Source organism: Pelophylax lessonae (genome assembly GCF_965119305.1).
Source record: "Pelophylax lessonae genome assembly, chromosome: 1".
Lineage (NCBI taxonomy): Eukaryota > Metazoa > Chordata > Amphibia > Anura > Ranidae > Pelophylax > Pelophylax lessonae.
The window spans coordinates 521,652,858-521,666,533 of NC_138768.1; the positions used below are offsets into that span (position 1 = coordinate 521,652,858).

At 41.9% G+C, this 13,676-nt stretch overlaps 1 protein-coding gene across 1 annotated transcript in view; it reads left to right on the forward strand.

The window, feature by feature from the left end:
* LOC309560504 (uncharacterized protein) overlaps positions 1-13,676 on the forward strand; it is a gene marked incomplete at its 5' end in the record, with an annotated part of 35,064 nt that overhangs the window by 16,267 nt on the left and 5,121 nt on the right. Inside the window, 2 exons of the mRNA XM_082264135.1 lie at positions 5,029-5,166; positions 5,256-5,412. Coding sequence (XP_082120261.1) covers positions 5,029-5,166; positions 5,256-5,412 — 295 coding nt within the window. The remainder of the gene's footprint in view (positions 1-5,028; positions 5,167-5,255; positions 5,413-13,676) is intronic.

Genomic DNA, 13,676 nt, shown 5'->3' on the forward strand with positions numbered 1-13,676 from the left:
GAGCGGCGGTGATCACCGCCTCTCCTCCCCTGGCCTGACTCCCGCTGTGTCTGAATACAGCGGGAGCGAGCCTCCGGCGGCGCGCGCGCGCCGCAGAGGGAGGGAGGAATCCAGCGACGTAGGTCTACGTCGCTGGACCCAGCCGAGCCGCTCTGCTGCAGTAGCAGCAATGTGAGCAGTCGGCTAGTGGTTAAGAACCAATGGACTGTGGCCAAATATCCCACTGGAAGTATATTAGATAGAGTTAAATTTTGGGATCAACATCTTAGAGAAAACAAACAGTATACCATTTAGAGCACACATGTAGTTTTATCTTAAAAAAAAAAAAAAAGAAAAGAAAAGAATGATCAGCTGAATAATAGGAGTTTGGTTTGGATTAAGAGTTGTGTATCCTCTAGAGCAGAGTTTCTCAACCAGTAGGTTTCTTCCAGAGGTTGCTAGGGATTTCTTGAGCAATTTCTATATCTCAGATAAGTTCCTACTGAAACCATTGATCTTTTTAGCTATCTGTAATATCATTCTTTCGAATGTCCACAAGTGTAAGGAGCATTCCTCCCACTGACCATAACACTAATGTATCATGAGACTGGAAAGTTATTGTTAGGTACCTGATTGGAGGCTGAATTGACGAGAGGGCTTTCCCTGATCACCCATGGAGGTGAGAACAGGTAGTGCAAGGTCTCAAGGAGCATGGATGCTGATTAGGCAGATCTCCTGGAGTTTGCTTGCAGAGGTGTCTACTGGATAATGGTCAACTGATCTATCAGGACTTTTGGCAGGAATACTTTGGGTCTTGGAGATGTAGCAGGACCAAGGCAGAGACCATAAAGGTGAGATGGGACCTATGACAGGAGGGGGACTGGCAGAACCAGACGGAGAAAGTGTAGTTAGTCTGGATGCCAAGGCCATGCACAGAGAAACTAGCTAGGGAGAAGGCAAGAACATGGTCAGGATTGGAGCCGAGGTCATACACAAGAATCAAGTGGTGCAAGCAGGAGAGGAGTCTGAGTAGCAGGCCAGGGTCATAGATGGATAATCAGGAGAGGCAGAGTCTTAGAGCAAGCCGGGGTCAAACCACATATTAGGCAGTAGAATGGTCCAGCAAGCTGGGTCTGTAACAGGGAGTCCAAAGAATACAGGATACACAGGAGAAAGATTACAGGTAGCTGAAGATCATCTAGCAACCACTGGCCACATCCACTGTACTATTATAGGTTGTTTGGTGCCTAGTGTATGTAAACATGCGCCCCTGTGTGCCAGTGTGCATTCCAGTGCAAAGAAGCACAGTCATGTATAGTATTGGCAACTATGCCAGATTTTTTTCTTTGCACGTGCACATTTTTGTTTTGACGCCTTCTTCTCAGCACATGCACTTTGCTCTTAATGGGTCCCTGACGTTTATTTCAAGGGTTCCTCTGTTGAAAAGGTTGAGAAATTCTACTCTAGAGATCTATTCATCCAGTTTCTGTATATACTGGTTTATGGGAATAGGCATATTTAAAGTAATTTCCTCCGTAGTGTTTCTAAGAAATGATCTTTCAGGTATAGATAATATCTCCTAAGAATAATATATCCAATACTCCTTTTGAATACTAATGTTAGCAAAAGCATTATGATTTATTAGCAAAAATGTGTAGTTATGCACACTATGCATTTCTTTCTTGAAGTAGCAACAAATAAAAGGGCTTCAAGAATCCCAGATAGCAATCAAACACAGTTAAACCAAATACTGTAAATCATATTTAAAGTGTGAACTCCTCTAGAACACCTATTCAATTGGGCAATAACTAACGTTCTCTGTTCTCTTTTTTCATCTAAAGAGGTTCTAAGATCCTGTTTCCTTAAAGCATGTTAAACAGCATAGTGCTTGTGCTGTGTAATTTGTCTCTTTCTATGCTGTAAAATACCTGGTTGATCCTACCTGTTCCTGTGTCCTCTATATGAACCAACCACGGTAATCATGGCTACTGATCCATGATACCATGCTCAGTTTAAGTGCCTCTGTCATCCCGCTATGTTAGAGTTAGTTTCTCCTCTTTCCCCCCTCCCTCCCCCTTCATCCCTGCCTGTCAGTTTCTAGTATGTGAGTGATCTCCAAACCCGCCCCTCCTCTTCTGTCACTATTTTGTGTGGCACTAAAGTCAGTGAGTACCATTATTCACCTATTATAACAAGTTATAATACACAGTGTCAATGTTTTTCTAACCGCTTGATCTCCAGAAGGTTTACCCCCCCCCCCCCCATTCCTGACCAGGCCAATTTTTGAGATACGGCACTGCGTTATTTTACCTGACACTGTACCTAAATACAAATTGTGTCCTTTATTTCCTGCAGATAGAGCTTTCTTTGTGGTGGTAATTTATCACCTATTTTTATTTTTTTGCGCTATAAACAAAGATTCTGACGATTTTGAAAAAAAAATAATATTTTTTCATTTCTGTTATAAAACATAAAAAAAATGTAAAAAATACAATTTCTTCATCAATATATATATTCTGCTACATTGTTTGGGGGAAAAAATCCCAATAACCATTCATTAATTGAAATGCAAAAAAGTTATAGTGTGCACAAACTATAGTATATTTTTATTTTTGATTTAGATTTTTTACTTGTATTGGCGACAAATCAGCAACTTATAGTGGGACTGCGATATTGTGGCGGACAAGTCGGACACCTAACTGACACTTTTGACACTTTTTGGGGACCAGTGACACTAATACAGTGATCAATGCTAAAAAATATGTACTGTCACTGTATTGACACTGGCTGGGAAGGGATTAACATCAGGGGCGATCAAAGCGTTAAATGTGTGCCTAGGTTGTGCTTACTCGCTGTTGGGGGGTGCTTAGCAGAAACACAGGATCAATGCCTTTCCTTCTGACCGTATGACAATCTGCCTTGTTTACATTGGCAGATTGCCGTTCTGCCTGTGTCCTGTGTAATTGGTGGGTGCCGGCAGACATCGAGTCTGTGATACCCACCGCTGGGCTCTCGTTGTGTATAATCACAGCGGGAGTGGGTCACCAGTGCTCTAGATCCGGAAGTGTCAGATCATGTACTAGGTACGTGATCTTACACAGAGCAGGCGCCCTGCAATAGTATATGTGCAGTGGGCGGTCGTTAAGTGGTTAAAATGATGCTGCTAACTACCTTATTTCAGAGTGCTGCTGTGTGGTCACATGACCTCCCACCACTCTCCTCCCCTGATCTAAGGACTACAACGGGAGAGGCTGAGCGGACAGCACAGCAGTCACGTGACCTCCCGACTGACGTCAGAGGGGAATCTCAACCCCTACTGCTGTAAGCCATATAATTAAATTGTAGTCTCATGTGACCACGTTAAATGAACCTTGAAGATTCTGAGGCCACATGGAAAAAGGCGTTATGGTCAGATGAGACTCAACACCAAATGATATGTCTAGCGAAAATCCAATACAGCTCACCATCCAAATAACACCATTCCTACAGTAACGCATGGAGGTGGTAGTATCCTGTCATGGGGGCGTTTCTCTGCAGCAGGGACTGGAGCACATGTCAGGATAGAAGGAAAAAATGGATGGGGCAAAATACAGTCAAATTCTTGAGGAAAATCTGCTGCCCTCTGCCAGCAAGTTGGCAATGGGAAGAAGGTTTACCTTCTAACATGACAATGACCCAAAGCACACAGCAAAAATGACCACACAGTGGTTGAAGGAGAATGCATGGCTTAGTCAGAGCCCAGATTTAAAACCCATTGAAAATCTGTGGAATGACTTGAAGACTGCAGTCCACAAATGGTGACCATCAAATTTAACTGAACTTGAGCAGTTTTGCAAAGAAGAGTGGGCAAACATTGCAAAGTGTAGATGTTTAATGTTAGTAGAGACATATCCCAACAGACTAAAGACTGTAATTAAAGCAAAAGGTGGCCCAACAAAATACTGACACAAGGGGGGTGATACTTTTTCCAACTCAGTAATTCTGTTTTTTAATTGAAAAAAAAAAAGTTTCTGACATGTTGGTGTTATATCTTTCCCTTGGATGTATACCGCTGGATTAAACAAAAACTGTGTCTGTCTTTATTGTAGGCTGCAAAGCAACAAAATGAATATTTTAAAGGGGGGTGATTCTTTTCTATACCCCCTGTAAATAAAAAAGTGTAATTTGAACAATAAAAGAAGGATTAATGTCACAGCCTATTTGAATGGTTCCAATAAGAAATTTGGTCACATTACATTTTGGTCAAAATTGGCATTTGATTCTGTTAAAATATCTTTGCATTTTTAACGAATGTTGAACACTATGGGTCCTTTCACACGGGCTTTCCGCTCGGCAGACTCAGTTTTGCTCAGCGGGGATTGATCCACCGATCCCCGCTGAGCAGGCGGATGACAGCTCCGTCTCCGCTTACTTTGCAGAGACAGAATGTCAGATCCCCGCTCTCCTCCATGGGAGATCAGATGAAAACAGACCGCCTGTCCATTTTCATTCGATCCTATCCGATCCTCCAGAGGGATGGAAAATAGGGTTTCCATCTGCCCAGATTTCACGGTCAGGATCAGATCGGATAGCAGCGGGTGTCAGCGGAGATGTCCATAGGGGTGCATGGAGCATCCAATCAGGTCCGCCTGAAAAACTGACAGGCAGACCTGAAACAAAAGCCCATGTGAAAGGGGCCTTATGGGAAAGGATTTTAATCAGTTTCCCCCTCACTTAAGTGATGTTCCAAATGTAAAAATGGATGTTTATGTGATGGTAAAAATATTGAAGTCAGTTTCACCCATGAATTCTCTTATTGTCCTGCATCTCTTTACTGCTATGGCATACAGCCCAGGGAACCTCAAACTACGGCCCTCCAGCTGTTACAGAACTACACATCCCATGAGGCATTGTAAAACTCTGACATTCACAGACATGACTAGGCATGATGGGAATTGTAGTTCCTGAACAACTGGAGGGCCATAGTTTGAAGACCTGTGGCACACACCATGTCATTTTTCTTGGACATAAATACATTTTAATCCAGAATTTTTTCTCTCTGTTTCCTAGGTCAGCCTACTCCCCTGACATCTCTGATATAAGTTTCCGGGTCCTTCTCCGCTTTCCACAAAGGGTTAAAAATCGTGGCACAGCAGATTTTTTACCAGTGAAACCAAGGCATAATTGGGAATGGCATAGTTGCCACCAGTGAGTTCTGATTGCCTCTTATGACATTATCACCCTCTTTTACAAATTTACTATTTGAACTTATCCTCCCTTGTATTTCTATTCCAAAGGCATTATCACAGTATGGATTCATTTAGTCACTATGACCTCCTGCATGCTACAACCCAACGTAAGGTGGCAGAGGGACACAAGGCCAGCTTCTGTTTGGAAGATACAACATGTGATTTAGGAATGAGACGACGATATGCCTGCACAGCACACACCCAGGTGATAATAAAGGAATATTCACTTATGAAACTCAAAACTAAAAATATGTTGGTCTACAAGATAATGAGTAACTTGAAATTAAGATATGCCGCATAATACCAAGATACGTCTTTCAATGGAAACTATAATGGTTTTGAGTCAATATTATTTAATTTTTTTTAAGCTCATAAGCGTTTGATGTGATGTTTTTTTCTTCTTTTCTAATATGTGTATAAAATATTTTTATACATAATGGAAGATGAGTCACTGCATTGGCTCATTCATTTGTGTATGTCTTAACTGAGCTATTCATCTTTGAAATCATAACCTTTTAATATTTTTAATTTCTATGACTATACAGTAAAACCTTGGATTGCGAGCATAGTTAGTTCCAGAAACATGCTTGTAATCCAAAGCGAAATTCCCCATAAGAAATAATGGAAACTCAGATGATTTGTTCCACAACCATTTATTCGTAAGTCTTTCAGTTAATAGTCCATATAAAAAGATTATAGCAATGTAAAAGGTTGCGTAACCATAAAATGTCCATCCACAAATGGCAGCCTCCACAAGGGGATTAGAAGCAAAATCCAGCAGGAGCTACAGAGTATAGAAGAGAAGAGAGGCGCTTCTAAGTGTAGCAATATGGAAGTTCAACATTTAGCAACTCACATGGTTGATGAATAAAAGAGGCACATTTAAGTATGCAGGCATCCGGGGTAAATCTGTCCACATAGACCGTCCTCCGCAACAGCAGCTCTCACCGCTGTCAGTCTGCAATCATGACCGGGAAGATTAACCGCTGCGGATCGTTATCTACTTAAGGACCGGAAGGTTTTACCCCTGTAATTACCAGGCCATTTTTTGCAAAACGGCACTGGGTTACTTTAACTAACAATTGCGCAGTCATGCAATGCTGTACCCGAATAAAATGTACATCCTTTTTTTTCCACAAATAGAGCTTTCTTTTGGTGGTATTCGATCACCTGTGTGATTTTTATTTTTTGCGATATAAACAAAGAAATGGCAACAATTTTGAAAAAAACAAAACAAAACAAAAAAAAACAATATATTTTACTTTCTGCTATATAACATTCCCAATTAACCACTTGATAGTAGGAGACAAAAATCCCTGCAGATTTTTGAAGGATTATTTCCCAAGAACACCAATAATTCAGGTGATAAGCGGATTAATGGTGGTTTACCCCATTCCACTACTGGGGACACCATGAATAATGCTGCTATATGTGATAGAGAGAGTTTTTTGGACTCTTTGTAAAAAGACTGAAAATGCATATAATTATAATGCCACCCAATGGTGGGACATCACGTTTCTTAAGCAATATCTAGGTGAAGGCTTGGCACCGAGGGGGTTGAGGAATAAGAAGAGGTGTAACTTCCTGGACCCTGATCTACAAAAAACTTGGGATAAGGTTTCATCACTGTGCACCACACAATGGATGGAAATTATAGTTATGCAGAGGGAGAGGATGCTGGCCTCAAATACCACCAAATTGGAACAGCTAGTTTCTGAATTAAATACATATATAGAAGTTCAGAGCTATAATAGCTGTAGGGAGAAAAAGAGGGTGGAATTTGAGGAACACCTTATCCGAGGAAAGCGTAATTTATCCACCATCATGACGTTACCAATGGTAACATTAATAAGAATAAGAAGGGCCAGTTTAATAAAAATAAAAATAAAAATAATACTAATAATAAAAATAAAATTAAAGGATATAGGGAATCCATCAAAATCCATCTGGAAATACTAACAACAATCATGGTACATATGGGCAGACTTTCAAGAAGCCACCATACCAATCCCAAGCTGGGGGAGGGGTGTACACTGGGGCTGACCTTAGTGAGACCCACCCTTCAGGTAAAGGGATTAGATCCACACAGAAGCATCAGGAGTGGAATTCCAATAATGACCATAAGGGTAGAAAAGGATATAAGGAGTGTGGTATAGATACAGGAGGGCACTCCGTCCCCAATAGAAACAGGGGTGGTAATAGGGAGACCACTGATATATATAGGAGATACAACCTTCCATGTCAAGGGGAGGATCCCCCTATCAGGTCATCCTCTTCGTTAGAGACTAATAAGGTAGGTCCCCAGGGAGGGAAATAGTGATATCACTCGTGTTGGGCCTCTACCGGTATATAATATACCAGTATCCAACTCATTTGATGCCCTAGATGGACACATCGGTCAAGCTGAGGGGGCTATATTGGATATACGGACACCTGAGGATCGTCCGGGTGTGGTGTCTACAGACACACTAGATGCCCCAGCCGTTATTGTCTTGCCACATTTGTCATCCAATGCATGTATGGGTGTGAATGGGAATTTTTTAGTCTTACCCCCTCCCGTAGAAAAAAGAAAAATAGGAGACCCAGAGGAGTCAGAGGAGGAAAGGGGAAGCGAGGCAAAAAGAGGAAAATTGGAAGTCTAGATTCCACTGTAAAGATATTTAATTTATCCACCCATATACGCAATGAAGGGGAATTGAGTCTCTTGCATAAAGGACTCAACTTTGCCCCGAGTTGTAATGCAAACCTTTTTGAATTGTTTAGGGATCTGCATAGGTATATACGTAATATTACAGTTATACGGTATTATAGTCTGCAGTCTCTGAAAGGTGAGGGTGACTGTGGGGCTGTAGAGGTGAGATCAAATCCCACAGATACTATCGGTGGGGATATTGTGAACACTGAGATGGACGTTGAAATACTCAATGTGCTGGAAGAATTGCTCTTCGAGGGATGTGTGGAACCAGTGGATTTGGTTTCCACCCCGTTTGGCAATGACTTCATTCACACGAGTTTTCGTCCTAAATCTACCTTCTATCCACACCATGTGAAGAATGAGTATATTGAGACCTATTACTCCATGGTTTATGCCGATTTTAAGAAAATATGTATGCAGCCCAAGGGGAAGATTAGTGCCCAAAATCTATCTAGTTCAGAGAAGAGTGCTTTGAATCTTTTAAAGGAAAATCATGACATTGTTATACGTTTAGCAGATAAGGGTGGAGGATTGGTGATTCAAGATAGGATGGACTATCTTGCTGAAGCCCACAGACTGTTATCTGATGAAAACACGTATGAGCGCTTAAGTGAGGATCCATTACCAGGGTATAAATTGGAATTACAACAATTGGTGAATCAGGCATGTGGTATTGGAATCATCAGTAAGGCAGAAAAATCTTTTTTCCTTAATAATTATTTCAAGACGCCCTATTTTTAACACATCCCTAAGGTCCACAAGGACCCCAGGTGTCCACCTGGGAGACCTATTGTGGCTGGTATGGAAGGCATCACCAGCAAAATATCCCAATATGTAGATATATTCTTACAACCATTGGTGACGTCCCTGCCGGCCTACATTAGGGATTCCTCCCAGGTTTTGGACACCTTGGTAAAATATACATGGGAAGCCAACTATCTGTGGTTATCCCTAGATGTGTGTTCTCTCTACACATCTATTCCGCATGAGGGTGGGTTAAGAGCAGTGGAGTATTTTCTTTCTGAGGCGGAATACATGCACCCGCTTCGAGTCTTTATATGCTCGTGCACTAAATTTGTGCTGAAAAGAAACTACTTCCAGTTTGATGGCTCATTTTATAGACAAGTTGCTGGCACAGCTATGGGTGCACATTTTGCACCGAGCTATGCTAACTTGTTTATGGGTTTCTGGGAGAAAAATCATATTTGGACCCGGAACCCATTTGCCAAGCATCTTGTTTATTATGGGCGCTACATCGACGATGTGATTATCATATGGGATGGTGACTTCAATTCAGTTTCTGAATTTGTGGCCTACTTCAATTCCAATCCCTATGGTATCAGCTTCACACATGTAGTCGATGCGCAAACTTTGGTATTTCTGGATTTAGAGCTATCCTGGGATGCTGATGGAAACATCACCTCTAGGACGCATTTTAAGGAGACTGCAGGCAACTCATTCTTACATCGTACAAGTTGCCATTTACCTAAGTATAAGGAGAATATACCCCACAGCCAATTTTGTAGGTTGCGTAGGAATTGTACAGAAGTCTCAGAGTACCTGGTGCAGGCTGATATATTAAAGAGAAGATTTCTAGAAAAAGGGTACCGTGAGGAGCACATTGATGAGGCCATTGATAGGTATACTATGGGTGGCGAGAGTAGAAGGATTGAAGGTAAAAGTGAGGAACCCTCTAATAACCTCTTTATTACCAAGTTTACCAATCAACATTGGGCTGTCAAAAGGGCAATTAAAAAACATTGGCCCATACTTATGCAAGACTTCCGCCCTATGTAGAGTACTTCCTACTAAACCTAAGGTAGTTTTTAAACGGGCTAGAAGTGTCCGGAATATTGTGGCACCTAGTCAAATTAAAAACAAGAAACAACGGTCAGTAAATAACATCCCGTTATTCCTAAATATGGTGGGCTCTTATAGATGTAAACTCAAAAGATGCATGGCCTGTAATTTCATGCACCATGGGAAAAAGCACTTTGTTGGAAAAAGATGGACGGACAATTAATATTCAACAGTTTGTCTGCTGCGGCACACAATTTGTTGTATATGGTCTGCGGTGCCCATGTGGATTATTCTACGTGGGCAGGACGGTGAGGGCTATGAGAACCAGATTTGGTGAACATCGCCGGTTCATCGAACAAAAGAAAGACAAACATAGTGTTCCCCGCCATTTTCGCCAAGTACATGGGGGTAGCACTGAGGGGTTAGAGTTATTTGGTATTGAAGCCATCCCTATGACATTATCAGAAGGTGAAAGATTTTCGCGTCTATGTATGCGCAAAACGTATTGGATATTTACGCTTAACTCTATGTCCCCCAATGGCTTGAATGAGGAATTGGAGGTTGGCACTTTGATTTAAAACTTTGTTTTTATGTATGTACCAGTTTATATATTTTACATGTTGTCAGCATATATTTACATCTTCCTCATCTCTTATGGTCTTCTATGTCAGTGTACATATATGTTGGCATGTGTGTTCCTTTATACGCACCCAGTATCAGTATACGGGAATATTTTGAGATACATATGCGCACATATATGGTGTTTATCTTGTTTTGTTAGTCTAGTCTCCACAGTGTCATGTAGGTTTTTATATATATATGGAATTTTCTTTTTTTTTTTTTAAGTCTTTTAAAGTTTTTATTGTATTATGAACTTATTCACTTTTATTAATTTTTATTAGATATGTACAATTCATGGATATATATGAATGTTTGGATATTATTGCCCCTGATTACAGGCTCTCTATTGTCATGTCCCTTTAAGAAATAGTGAGGGGAGGAGCCGCTATATTGTTATATAAATGAGGGCAAAGAATCTCTGGGGTGTTGAGATCTGAAGAAGGAGGCTACGCCTCTGAAACGTTGTCCTTGCAAGTCATGCTCTGGGTCCCGATCGGGGAGTCTCCCTCTGCTTAACCGCATTGTCAGTTTCTCTGAGCGACTACAGCATCCGGCTCTTGGAGGGTGTGCGGCGCCGGCTGGACCGTGCGCAGGCTCACCACATCGAGTCTCCTTGAGTAATCCGAGGCGGTTGGCTTAGCCGTACCATACTCACTGATCAGTGCAGGACGAACAGCTGAGCCACCGAGGCTAGGAGGAGAGAGCCCTGTAAACATCATCGGGGGATATTTATTTCCATGCATAACTTCCTATCTGTTTGTGAGTACCTGTTTTTATCGCTTCTATTAACTTCAAATAAATGGTCTTACACTAGGGAGGTGTGCGCTCTGTTCCTTTTTTTTTTGTCCAATTAACCACTTAAGCCCCAGGAGATTTTACCCCCTTCCTGACCAGGCCCTATTTTGCGATTCGGCACTGCGTGAATTTAACGGACAATTGCACGGTCGTACAACGCTGTACCCAAATGAAATTGACGTCCTTTTTTTCCCCACAAACAGAGCTTTCTTTTGGTGGTATTTGATCACCTGTGCGATTTTTACTTTTTGCGCTATAAACAAAAAAGAGTGTACATTTTGAAAAAATAACAATATTTTTAAAAATTTTTTGTATGAAATTCCCCCCAAAAAATGTAAAAATCTAAATTTTTTAACATTTTTGGCCAATTTGTTTTCTGCTCCATATGTTTGGTGAAAAAAATCACAATAAGCGTATTTTGATTGGTTTGCGCAAAAGTTATTGCGTTTACTAACTAAGGGAAAGATTTCTGTCATTTTTGGTGTTTTTTTTTAACGAGTAATGGCGGCGATCTGCGATTTTTTTTGCGGGACTGCGACATTACAGCGGACAGATCGGACCCCTGACTGACATTTTTGACACTTTTGAGGTTACCAGTGACATTACTACAGTAATCAGTGCTATACATATGCACTGTTACTGTAAAAATGACACTGGCAGGGAAGGGGTTAACTTTATTGGTGATGCAGGGGTTAAGTGTGTCCCTAGGGGCGTGCTTCTAACTGTAAAGGGGTGTGGCTAGTGATGTAACCACAGAGACATACGATCCTATATAGCAGGATCGTATGATCTCTGCAGTTAGATCAGGGAGAATGACAGGCGGCTTTGTTTACGCCTGCCTTTCTCCCTCTCCACGGGGAGATCACGAGTGACCGGCGGACATCGGGTCCGCCGGTCACACACGCGGACATGTTAGGGAACAAGCGGGGGCGGGAGTGCTCACCCACTAGAGGCGCACAGGCTAGCGATGTAGTACTACGTCACTTTGCCTGTACGGGGCTGACCGCCACAGTAAATAGTCGTGCGGCGGTCGGCAAGCGGTTAAAAAAAATTCTAAATCATATTTTTTCATAATTTTAGGCCAATTTGTTTTCTGACACATATTTTTGTTAAAAAAAATTCCAATAAGTGTATATTGATTGGTTTGCGCAAAAGTTATTGCGCCTACAAACTAGGGGAAAGGTTTTCTAACTGTGAGGGGGATGGGCTTATGGAATCAACACAGGGACCTGTGCTCCTAAATAGATGGGACACCAGAGCTCTGTATTGATTGCTGACAGAAGAAAGGTCTGCCGTGTTTACAATGGCAGACCAGCATTCTGTCTTCCCGGGGAGTGATCGCGGGTGCCTGGCGGCAATCGTGGCTGTTGCCCCCGCAGATCAGCTTCCCCTTTCTGGAATCGCGGCGCACTCCCTAACTCGCTCCTGAGGAGCGACGTATGGGTACGGCGATTTGCGCAGCCGAGCCAGCCTGCCGCAGTATATCTGTGGTGGGCGGTCGGCAAGTGGGTAATGGTGGATACAGTCCTCAGTGTCCCAGAAGAATGCGGGGTGGGGGGATTCTGTTTCCGACTGCCTAGGCAAAACCCAACAATGCAGACAAGCTGAAGACCGCTATCAAAGAATCCTGGGCTTCCATAACACCTCAGCAGTGCCCCAGGCTGATCACCTCCATGCCACGCCGCATTGATGCAGTAATTAATGCAGAAGGATTCTTGACCAAGTATTGAGTGCATACTATACTGTACATTGACATACTTTTCAGTTTTTATTGGTCTTATGTAATAATCTAACTTTTTAATATACCGAATTTTGGGTTTTCACTAGCTGTAAGCCATAACCAGTCAGTGGCTTAGAAAGTTCTCCCCAAATCTGCATTACAAAAACACAACTAACATTTCAAGGAGAGGTTATTAAAGTCATTCCATGTGTTTCTCTAAGGATGGTTTCTTTAGAGCTTACACATTTCGAAGCCAAAGGCTTCTTTCTTCTATTTGCTTTCTGGTTTGGACGACATACTTTTTCCATTTTCACATATCTACTATAAGAGGGAGATTTTGTGTGGTACACATAAGATAGCTGCGAACCGGAAGGCTGACAACATTATTTAAGATTTCAGTTTAGTGCGTAGGAAGTTGCCAGGTCTGGCAGGATAAACAGTTATTATTTTGTACTTGCCTTAAAAAGAAAACTAATACAGACACAACATCTAAGAACTAGTAAGCTGTGATATATTACATTTTTATTTTTCAGTTTGGATATTCTTCAAAGGCTAGTTTGGTTACACACTATTTATGACCACATGTTAAAGTAAGTAAAAGGGAACATTTAACTCAAAGTGGTTGTTAAGCCACTTGCAGGACTTTTTATAACCCTTTTTGTTTCCTAAGCCTGCGTGCCTCTGTCTGTGTTTTATATAAAAAAAAACATGAAAATACCTGATTTCAGTGTGCTGCTCGTTGATCACGTGACCGGCCGGCTCTCTCCTCTCCCTATCTGACAGCTGCAGGGGACGGGACCATGATTCCCCTGCTGACGTCACTCTGGAGGAGAGGAGG